An 11,753-nucleotide genomic window follows, 5' to 3' on the forward strand; every position below is an offset into this window, starting at 1 on the left:
CCTTGGCTGTGACCTGAAGTACACCGAGAAGCCCCTGTGATTGCCAAGGGCAATAAGGTCTTGCTTTGGGATTGCAGGCATGGCAACAGCTTTGGAACAGGACTGCTGGAGTTTCAACCTGGGTCCATCAATTCCTTGCAATATGAATATGGGCACGTCACTTAACTGCTCTGTGCCTCAGTTTCCCCATCTATAAAATAAGGGCTAACTGTAGACCAAATTTCCTAAGATTGTTGTCGAGATTAAATGAGATCATTCATATCCCATGCTGAGAACAGTGTCAGGAGACTAAGCACCAGGTGACCTATCCATATTCTTAGAGGAGGCTCCGTGGGGTGAGGGCAAGGATTTGTAAGTACTGGTTAAGATGCTTCCGAGCCCTGAGAGGTGAGGCCAGCTGGTCAGAGCTGTTGGTATGTATATCACTGAGGACATACTGTAGGCAGGGAACTCGTTGGGATGTTAACACATCACATCCTTACCACAAGCCTGTGGACATTAGGGGAGGAAGAGGGCACCTGGCCCCCTGTGGGCTCCCCAAAGACCCTCCAGAAAAATGTGTTTGGGAAGAACTATGACATGAACATGGGAGGCATGTGAGCCCGCCACAGCTAGAATCAGGAGAGGAGGGCCAATATTCGTCCCGCCCGTTGGACAGGTTCCTTGTCTACTCCTGGCCACAATGAGGGGGTGAGCTTGGAGCCCCTTTCAGCCTCTCTTCCTGGTCTCGGGGGCTGGGGCCTGGGAAGGAGGAGAGGGCCTCTTCTCGGGCAAGGTTTGTGTGCACAGGAAGGGGCACCCGTAGGGCAAACAGACAGCATACCACAAGCAGCTTCACCCCCACCAAGTTTTGTAAGATGGAAAAGTCTCTGTGTTCATGCCAATACCCCAACATCCTTAAAGGAGAAACATTAGGGGATCTGGGATCTGGGACCTGGAGGCCAATACCACCAGCCCCCAGCTTCCCATGTGTCCAAAGAGAACAGTCTCTCTAGCTAGAAGACTCCCAGGGTCCACTTTCCTTTACTCTGGGATTGTTTCCCGCCCTATCCATGAGACCTAGCCCATTCTTTCCCATTTTTGAAAAGAGGAAACTGAGGCACAGAAAAGTGAAGTGAAAGGGTCCGTGAGGGAGAGGTCAGGGCAGAGCGTGACCCTCGACTCCGTGCTCACCGGTGGTGGCTTCCCTGGCGCAGGCTCTGCTGGTTCCTGCCAGGGCCAGGGGCTGGGACCACTCAGATGCCAGGCCTCAGACCCAGCCCTGGGCTCTGGAATTGGGGTATGAGAGAAGGGCAAACATACTGACCTGCTGCTCATGGCCAAACAACTGGGGGATCAGGGAGGCCTGTCCAAAAATCTGCAGGAAAGAGAGGGGGAGGGTTATGGGGAGACCAAGGCTGGGGGCTGGGGTAGGGTATTCAGACTTGGCTACAAGAGGCTGGCTGGCTGGCCTAACGTCCTCCCCAGACTGGCTGAGGCCTGGTCTGCCAGGAGGTCTCACTTAGCTTCCTCCACGGATGGGAGGCTTACCCCTTCTGGGGCTGGGTGCTACTGAGGATTTATACTCTGCTCTTTCTACATCTTTCTTTTGTTCTGGCCCCTGGGAGATGCCCAGTCTACTGCCTCTCACCTAGGCAGGCAGCCCCCCCACCCCCAACTCCCGGATCTACAGATTAGGCCCAGAGCCCAAAGCCTTCTCTTCCCTGGTCAGGGCCTACATAGTCCAGGGCCTGGTGGGAGGGAGGCTCCTTCTGGCAGGAGTCAAGGCCTCAGAGACACAGTCAGAGCTGGGATATCTCTGACTCTAGGGCCACATATGTGGCTCAGGTCACTCAGGCTTCTGGAGGTGAGGGTTTGAGGGCTCAGAGGACCCTGGCCTAGGAGAGAGCTGGGCTGGGCAGGTGGTAGTGGCAGAGACCTGCTGGGGTCCCCAGCCTGGCTGATTCCATGGGCCCTTACGTACAGCCAAAGGATAAAAGTGTTCCAGATGCCGGGGCTAGGCAGAAGTGAAGATGGGGTGTGTGAGAGAAAGACAGAGAGAAGCATGGATGTGGTACCGACTAGAGGGAGTCAGAGAAAAATGTGAATGAGGGGAAAGAAAAACAGAGAGAGACAGATACAAAGACAGAAGACTGAGAAACAAAAGAACACAGTAGGATAGGAGACACAGGGAGGGAAGCCATCCATTCAGCAGGCTCCGGTGTGCCCTGTGCCATGTGCTGAGGACCAGGACAGTACAGGGAACCACACGGCAAGCTCCCCACCTGCAGGGAGCTCCCAGTCTTAAGAGTGAGACAGACATCAATTAAATAAACAGCTATAACTCCAGACAGTAATGGTGCTGTCAGGTAAATTAAGCAGGGTAAGGGAACAGTGTCTTGGGGGCTCCTTTCGACAAGTAACAGGGCAGGCTCCCCTGAGGTGACATTTGAGTCAAGACCAGAAGCACAGAGAAAAACCAGCTGAGCAAAGATCTGAGAGAAGGGTGCTCCTGGGAGAAGAAACAGTAAGGTGTGTGAGGTGTGCGAGGAGCAGAAAGGAGGCCAGTGTGGCTGCAGCAGGACAGGGGACAGAGCATCTGAGATCCCACGTGAGAGAGAGGCAGGCTCACACGCAGCTGAGTAAGGAGTCTGGCCTTCACTGGGGGCAAGCGGGAGCTACAGAGGGTTTAGAGCAGGGACACAGGGTGATCTGCCTCACATCCTTCATAAGCTCCCTATGGCAATTGGGAACACAGTGCAGGTGGCAGGTCTGGAGCCCGGGAGACTTGGTGGGGCCTGCACGAGGGTGGCAGGGACAGAGTCCCATGGTTAGGGTGCTCTACTCCTCCCCAAGTCTGAAGTCAGTCCCCTTGGTCTGGGAATGACAGTGCTGAGGGGTCTGGGGACTCAAGGGGGGACACTATGGCCAGACGAGGAACAGTGGAGTGGTAAGGGGATGGGATCCTGAAGCTTTCCAGTTCTAAGCAGTGTATTAGCCCAGGCAGTGGGGCTATACACAGTGGGCCCTGGGGCCTGTCTCTGCCCAGAAAGGAGGCCAGGGCTGCACCTGGGGCCTCGCCTGCCCCACTCTTTTACTCCTAGCAGGTGTTGCCCTCTCTGGGCCTCATCTCCCCATCCACACCCTAGGGGAAGCCCTTGAAACTTGGCTGGTCTTCCCTTTGCCAACCCCAAAGTACTGCGCACATGGCGGGGGCTGGAGTCCCGGTGTATGACTGACAGCCCTGGATCTCTGCCCAGCTCTGCCTCCTCCTTACTATGTGATCTCAGCCAGCTGAGCCTCAGTTTCCTCATCCGTGAAATGGGGATATAAATAATAAGCACACCCACCCCTGGACATGGCTGTGAGGGTTCAAGGACCTGGGAGTTAAGAGAATGAAAGGTTCAGCACAGTGTGCTTATCAATGTTAGTGGCAGGGGTGCCTAAACCTTGGAAGTCCAACTTTCCACTGAGCCTGCGGGACATGGAGGTCCAGAGTGGAGAAACAACTTTCCTAAGGTCATACAGCAACACAGCAATAAGAACCATAACGTTAGCTACCCTTAGTTGAGAACACTACGTTCCTATCTCAATTCCTCATAACACTTTGAAATAGGAATTATCACCCTTCTGTGTAAATCAGGAAACTGAGGCTCAGGGAGGGAGTGACTTGTCCTGGGTTCATACTCTCGGTGACAAGACTAGGACTCAAGCTCAGGTCTCCAGTTCTCTATCTTCAGGGCTCCTGGGTCTATAGCAGTGGTGTGGCCCCTCCCCCGGGGCCCTCAGCTCAGGCCACAGCATGCTCAGGCCCCGAGACCGCTCTCCAGCCACAGGACAATCAGTGGGACAGACATATGTACACAGGCAGCTATGGGAACAAAGACCAAACAGAAGCACAGTGAAGACATCTGGGGACCACTCGCCAGGGGCTGGGCCTGGATGTCTGTCCTCCTGGGTGGGAGCTGGGCTCTCCCAAGCCCACTGTCCTGGCTAGCTGCCACCCTCACCTGGCTGATGCAGCTGGAGTCGTTGAGGCTGTCGCTGACGGGGTTGTAGTCCTCCTCCCAGCTGGGACACTTGGAGGGCAGCAGCATGTCCACTGAATCCAGGCGGTCCAGACTCCTGGGGAAGGTGGGGAGCAGACAGGGCTCAGCCCACCCATTGTTCAGCCTGAGAAACAGGCTCAGACCAGGAAAGACTGGCCAAGGTCATCGAGTGCAGAGGGAAAAATGGAAGTCACTGCCAGCCTGTGTAGTGTTGGGAGGGGTGAAGATGGGGTGGAGGGGTGGGTCAGGGGCACTGAGCAAGGGGAGAGCTCCCAGCTCTCTGAGACTTGACTCTGGAGGATGCCGGTCTTTCTCACCTGTCATCTCTACTGTAGCCACGAGGTGGCAGCACAAGCTCACTTTTAACCATTTCAAACCTCGCTGCCCAAGCCCGCCCAGTTCTACAGCCCCCTTCCCCGACAGGTCTGGGGCAATTCCAATGGCTGGACAGGGGAGGTAGGTCAAGGCTCACAGCCTTGATCTCAGGCTGGAGCTGCCCAAAGTGCATCAGTTTCAACACAATATCCAGGTAGCTTCCACCAGGCCCCCAAAGACACCACTTCTCACAACTCCTGCTCTTCAGTTTTTCTCACATCTACCTGACCCTGGGTTTCTCCCTCACTAGCCTGGCCAGTGAGTGGAGCCTGTGAGAGTGGAGGAGGCTTTCCCTGAGAGCTCACCTGCGGGGGAGCAGGGAGGTCTCCAATGGGGCAGGTTAGCCTGTGGGCGGGGCTCCCAGCAGGCGGTGCAGTGAGTTTTAACCCCACTGCTCTGGGGTTAAAATCCAAGCACCCAACAGCTCAGGCCTTGACATAGGTGGGCTTGGATTGGAATGGAGTTTCCTCAGTGGGTGACCTTGGGCAAGTCACGACCCCCTTGCCTATGTCTAAGTTTCCTCGCCTACAAAGTGGGGGGACACCATGCCTGCCTGCTTGGGGCCTTGATGAGGAGGATTTGGAATCACACTGAAGTGCACTGGGCCAGGCACAGAGCCCAGAGTGTGGCAAGTGCTAACAGATGGTGCCCATGACTATAGCTACTATTATTATTTATTCCCTCTCATTCAAGGTCTGGGCCTGGGTCCAGCCCTCCTCTCCCACCTCAGTGCACACTGGTCATTTATGGTAGTGCTTCCAGGACTAGAAGGGGTCTTAAGGATCATCCACCTTAGCCCCCTCACTTAAAGATGGGGAACTGAGGCTCAGAGAGGGGAAGACCTGGGATGGGCCAGTGATGCCCTAAATTCCCACCTGGAGGCCATTTCCTGCCTTCTGTCTCCCTGTGCATCCCTTAAGCAATTCCCTGTCACAAGGAAACTCCTGGGCTTCTCCGAGTACACTGCCCCTCCCTGCTCCTCCTTGCCTCTCCCTGCCTCATGGCTCTGTCACCTTACCTGCTCTCTTTTCTCTGTCAAGGTCCTCGCAGACCCCCTCCTCCCAGAAGCCTTGACTCTTGGCCCCCGTAGTTTAGGAACTAGGACTAAGCTTGTTCCCTTAAGTCTTCTTTTTGTTTCTGACTTGCTTTCGTTTCTTTTCCTCAAAGAACTTTGAACCCCTCCTACTAAGTTTTACTTGTTTTGTACTTGATGATGGGCCTTCTGTAACATTTTTTTCCTCCTCTCATTCTTTTCTGTTCTGATCCCCACGGTGACTTCTACATGTGAAAGCCTCACCTTTCTCTAACATTTTAATTGTTGCTCTCTGTGTGCATGCATCTCATTTGTTCATACTTTCATTAACTCTTCCAAGTCTTAAAGCAACAGGAAAGGGCTTGACGGTGCAATTCGAGGCAGGATGAGGGAACAGGTGAAGGCTGTTCATCTGCCTTTGACTTCTGGGTACACCCTCCTCCCCAGTCTCGGAGCTCACCACAGGGATCAATTACAGGGGCAAGGGCAGAGGGGGCTCTGGCCTTCCCCTGGCAGTAAGTACCTTGTTGGTACAGGTGGTGGGATCACTAGGGGCAGGGTTGTCCTAACCGGAAGAAGAGGATTCCCTCGTCCAGTTCTCCTGTGGGAATGGAACTCACCTGGTGATGTGCCTCCTGGGCACATGGCCAGTCACTCTAGAGAGACTCTCCTTATCATTTGCCAAAGGATAAGACTCACTGCTGGTCAGGGTTTAACTGTGGGGGGCTTATGGGATGGTTCACCAAATGGCGGGGCTCTCCAGAGTCAACTCCTCAAACGAAGGGCCAACCTAAGGCCAAGGATCTCAGGGAGAAGGCTAAGCTAAGGTCGGGTTTACCTAGGGAGCCTAGATCACTGGGAGCCCGAGTTCACCTGGATCTGAGGCTGTGAGGCAGGATTTACCTATGGGGCGGGGCTTTCCTAGGGGCCACAGAGTAGGAAAGCGAGGTTCCCAGAGGTGGGACATACCTGTGAGGAGCTCACCTAGGGACTAGCCCGGCCAGTGAGCGGAGCCTGTGAGAGCGGAGGAGGCTTTCCCGGAGAGCTCGCGGTGAGCGGGGAGACCTCCAATGGGGCAGGTTAGCTTGTGGGCGGGGCTCCCAGCAGGCGGAACTTGGGAGACCTCCCAGGACCTGACTCGGACTCCCGAGCCGCAATCCCAGGGGGCGGAGCTCCGGGGGGGCCGGGCTAGCCTGTGGGCGGGGCTCTAAGTAGCGGGACTGCGCGCTCACCTGCGGGGGTTGCTCTGCTCTCCCAGCGACTGCTGCGTGGCCCTCAGGTAGCTCTGGCGCCGTGCTGCCGTCTTGGGTGAGGGCTTGGGGCTGCCGCCGGACTCGTCGCTGTCCTCGTCGCCCATGGCCTTGATGTAGCTGCCGCTGCGCATGCGCCTGCACGGGATGGGGCCCTCGGCCGCGGCGTCCGCCTCGCGCGGGGACAGCAGCGCGGTGCTCCACTCGCCGCCGCCGCCGGGCACCTGAGGATGGGCGGACAGACCTCAGCGAGGGCAGGGTGGGATCGGGGGCAGCGCACATCGCAGAACGGTGCTCGGGACCCTGAAGCGCCCCCCGCTCTCCGCCTCGGACAGTTTCAGCCTTCCGTGATGGGTACTGCTGTTGAAGCCACCCAGCAGCAGGGCAGAGCCGGGGGCTGGGAAGGATACTTGAGTTCCAGAGCTGGCTCGGCCACAGCTTCACTGCGTGATCTCAAGTAAATCCTCGCCCCTCTCAGACCTCAGATTTCTGCATGGATCCCAGGCTGCGTGTGCCCCAGCAAAACCGCTCAGGCTGTAAGATCACAGTAGCTGCCCACTGCAGTTCCTTTTCTGAGCACCCACTGTGTTCCCATCACATCACCTTGCTATCTTAGAGGACGGCTTATGATCCCACTACACAGATGAGAACATCAGACCAGACTGAGGCCCTCAGACCTGGCACCAAGATCCAGTCCTAGGATGGGGGTAGGGATAGGGAGGACTGGTCAGAGAACCCCAGCACAGTAGTAAAGGGGCAGGGTCCTTGGAGCCAACGGACATCCTGTATCCCTTACTAGTGGGTAAGCCCAGGCACAGGGGTGCAGAGCCCGTTGGGGGGCTGGCAGCCAGGTGGTGACCTGGAAAAAGGGCTGTTTTCCCATCTGACAGGTATACACAGTGGACATTCACCCCATGATGAAAGATTCCACACATCTTAGCACTTACCAGGTCTCTCAGCCCAAGCACAGAGTGAACACACCTTGCCAGGTGCACACATCTCAGAGAGCAAACGTACATTCCCCGCCCCCATCTCACCAAGGACACTCCCACAGCAGTCACTCATTACCACACACCCCTGGACAAGTATACAACGTGAACACAGAACATACTTGCACCACCCCCCACCGAACACAGCAGCCATCACTGCACTGCGGACACACTGCAGCCTGTCCCCATCTCACCGAGTCTTTGCCTCGACACATACAGAGTGCACACCCCCGCTAGGTTCAACACCCTTCATCACAGAGGCCCCGGTGACACACATTTCTCAGTGGACACAGCATCACCATTCTTCACCACATGCAGAATGCACACAGATGCTACGTCCTTCTAGATGCCCATATTGCCAGTGACCAGTTCTCGGCTGAGGGATGGTCCCAGTCTGGGACTCACACCCCAGGACCCCCTTACCCCCCCTCCACCAGCTAACTGCCCAGCAGGTCTAGGGCCCACACATTCTACCTCCCAAACCATTTGCTAGTCCATTTTCCTGGCTCCACCTGCCCCTTGGGAAGGTGCCCTTTGATATTCCTGCTTAAAACCTGTTGCTACCCCAGCACCCACCCCCCACCTCCCATGACCCAAGCAAGCAGCACAAACCCCAGGGCCCGCAGAGACTCCCTTTCATGTGTTTCTGAAGCATTTTTCACATGATCAGACCAAACCACAGCATTCTGAGAGGGAGCCAGGTCACACACCACCCCCTCTGATGTTTCTAAACTAAGGAATTGGATTGAGAGCCACAAAAGCCTTAAATACATAAAATACTGCCTAGATTTCCATTTTCCTTCTATTGAAAAAAAAATAGCTTTTCCCCCATAGTCTCACCATCTTTGGAATTTTTATATAGAATGACAAGAGCCCAGGGCTTTGTCAGACTTTGATGTTCATCTGGTTCAAAATGCATCTAATGTGTTCCCAAAGGCTGGCCAGGCCTGTGCTGGCACACCCCCCGGGACGAAGGGCTCACTACCTACAGAAGCAGCCCCTTCCATCTTGGTGGGTACTGAAATCTTGCTTCCTGTGACTTCCACCCACAGCTTGGGTTCTGCCCCAGGAGCCACACTCAGCTCTTAGCCCCTGGCTTTGCTCTCGAAGGCCCCAGGGGAATGCATAGCAACAGAGATGTCGCTGAGCCTTCTGCTGCTTTCCGGGAGTGTGGCTTTGCAAAGTGCATATTAAGTTCCTCAATAAACATTAACACTTGGGAGGAGAAAGTTAGTCTCCCAAGCTGGGTTAGGGCCTCCTACAGCCCTCCATGCTGATCTCCATCACACTCTACTCACACTGACGTGACTATCTGTTCATGCATCTTTCTCTCCCGGCATCCTGATAATCAGGGCTCTTATTTATTTCTAGCTTTGTTCACTTAAAATGTCCACCTGTTCCTCTAGCCCTCTCTCTTCTCACATTTCCTGAGCACTCTCTCTCTGCCAACCCTGTCCTGGGCCTTCGGGACACACAGCTGCTTCTAATATGGTCCCCGTCTTCAAGGAGCCCCTGGTCTGGTGGGGCTAGCAGGCAGGAGGCTGGCACGTAGAACACCAGGCAATTGGTTCTCTGAGGAGGGGGGAGGGCAGGGCTTCCAGATTTGTCCTCTAGAGGGCAGGTACACATTTTAGTTCCTACTCTGGGCTGGGCTCTGAAGAAACCTTATCAGTGTCTGCCGAAAGCATGACCAGTGGAAGAAATCCCCTTATTAGCAGGTACCACCAGACACCCATTTCACAGGTGTTTACTCACAGGAGCCCAGAATGAAGCAACTTTCCAAGTAAATCTGTGGTCCAGCTAAGTCTCAGAACAGGGGCTCTCCCCAACATTCCTTATCCTACCCCTAACCATGGGAGGGACCCACCTGCAGGTAATGGTATGCTAGACCCTGGTGGCAGGATTTGGACTTTAGCAGGCTCTTATCCAAGGTGGCTGAGGTCTTCTGGCAGACTTCGTGGGCGTGGCTGAGGGTCAGAGTGGACCAGGAGCCCCGCTTGACATAGTTGGTGTCAGTGCCCACCCCAAGGCTGGGGCAGGCAGCTGGGGGTGCGGGAGGGGGTGGTGGGGCAGTCAGCTCAGCGGTGTTGTTTTTGGCTGCTTTGAGCATGTGCCCGCTGATGGTGTTGTAGGCGTGCATGAAGTAACGTGGCTGGCTGCGTTCTGCCTGTCGGCCGAGCGTCATCAGCCCGGAGGCCGGGCCACTGCTGCGGAAGGCGCCACCCTCGCCGTCCAAGTTGTCATCAGAGCTCCACCAGCCCGAGATGTTGGAGCGGCTACGCCTTTTGGGTTCCCCAGCCTTAGCCCGTTCCTTGCTCTTGGCCCTCCGGCCCTTGCCGTCCTCCAGGCCACCTTTCTTGCTGCCATTGCCACCAACCTTGCCTGCTGTGCCCTCCAGTGAGGGCGCCTTGGTGAAGAAGAGCCGCTGGACCGAGTGGACCAGGTGGCGGATGCGGCCAGGACTCTCACCACGGGCCTTGGCCTCACCACGGGGGAACTGGAGCGTGCTAAAGCCATCGCGGTGGATGGGCAGTTGCTTCTCAAACTGGTCCAGGAGGTTGGCAGGCAGCCGGTTGATCTTGGTGGCCTGGGCATGGCTGGGGAAGGGGCTCTCCTCTGGCACCTCGAAGTGGGAGTTATAGTGGATACGGGGAAAGGTGCTGCTTGGAGGTGGCAGTTGGTTGTTGAGGGGGAAGAGACCATCCCCAGGCAGAGTGTTCTGGCCAGGGAAGCGAGCCTCGCGGGCAAAGGCCTCCGTGGGCGACAGCAGGTAGGGGTTGCGGTCAGGCCCTGCGAACAGGGGCTCGTGCGGTGGGTCCAGGCTGTCGGAGAGGTGGCGAGGGCGGCTGTCACCGAGGCCTTTCATGATCCCGGCCCTCAGGGCAGGGGCCGTTGCCCTAGCAGGGCACCCGGGTTGCGTTTCCCGGGCGGCAGCTATCCTGGGGAGAGAAAACAGAGAGGAAATCAGCTGAATTTGGAGGGGACAGGGTGCCAGGAATGTCACCCAGACCCCTACAGATCTCAGGATTGGGAGGGTTTCTGAGGACTCTTGGCCTACCTTTAACACTGTCGGGTGGAGGACAAGAAGACAAACAGAGACCCCCATACCGTGTGTGTCAATCCAAGTCACAGCTCAGGCTGGCAAACTGTTAAAAAAATCCTACCTTGATGAACATGTCTTCATAATAACCTGGAAAGCCAAGTCTGAACTCAGATCAAATTCCACGATCAAATGTAGTGGGTGGGGGGAGCGGCTCACCCTGTTTTCCTCCTATCTCTGACTTATCCTTTGCTACAAGGAACCACGTACACACATGCACCACAAGCTCACTCCATGTGCTTTCGGGCCTAGGGATGGCCCCATGGGCAGTGCAGGCCACCCATGGGAAGATCCCGCACTGGCCCTGGAAGCAGGCCTGGAGCCATTTGGTTAGGGAATTCCACGGTCCCCGGTATCCAGAGCGTGGCTCTGGGTAAGCATGTCCTCTTGGCCCTGTAACACTCTTGCCTATGAGTGGTTCAGCACAGTTGTAAGAGGGCCAGAGAAGCCTTCTAAATAGTAGGGCCTATCTCACCTGAGTCTGAGGGCAGTACTCTCCAACTCTCACTTTAGCAGAGGAATCCTACCTACATCAAATGCACACCCTCTATAAACATCTGCTTTGTCCCTCATCAGATGTCTACTGATGTGACTTTTGGGCTAGGCGCCCGGGGCTGCAAACAGCAGAGAAGCCAATAAGCCCATTAGCTCATCATTTCCGACTGGAACAGATCAATGACAGTCAGCCTGAACAGTTCTCAGTGAGTTCTATAACGGGTGCTTGTTCTCAGGACTGGGTGGATAGGACAAGGCCCTGGGTGGGGGTGACATTTAGGTGGAGTTGTGAGTCAGTTTCCCCATCTGTAAAATCAGACAGTTGGACTGTTTTAGATCTTCCATCCAAGCCCATGCTGGAAAAAACAGTCTTAATACTTGGGCAAGTACCTTTCTTTTTTGTGCCTCAGTCTTCCCATCTGTACCACGAAGCAGAGGGGAGGTTGGTGAGGTTTCTAAGGCATGTACGCACCACCAGCTTGA

The 11,753-nt window shown here is 55.6% G+C and overlaps 1 protein-coding gene across 3 annotated transcripts in view; it reads right to left on the bottom strand.

Moving 5' to 3' along the window:
* DLGAP4 (DLG associated protein 4) overlaps positions 1–10,541 on the bottom strand; it is a gene marked incomplete at its 5' end in the record, with an annotated part of 84,638 nt that extends 74,097 nt beyond the window's left edge. For 2 of the 3 annotated variants that reach the window (XM_080813076.1, XM_080813077.1), the window contains 4 exons: positions 1,307–1,357; positions 3,990–4,104; positions 6,669–6,910; positions 9,543–10,541. In XM_080813076.1, coding sequence (XP_080669202.1) covers positions 1,307–1,357; positions 3,990–4,104; positions 6,669–6,910; positions 9,543–10,541 — 1,407 coding nt within the window. The remainder of the gene's footprint in view (positions 1–1,306; positions 1,358–3,989; positions 4,105–6,668; positions 6,911–9,542) is intronic. The other variant, XM_080813078.1, reaches the window with a different exon arrangement.
* Positions 10,542–11,753: the final 1,212 nt, after the last annotated feature.

The sequence above is a fragment of the Martes martes genome, assembly GCF_963455335.1.
Source record: "Martes martes genome assembly, chromosome: 9".
NCBI lineage: Eukaryota > Metazoa > Chordata > Mammalia > Carnivora > Mustelidae > Martes > Martes martes.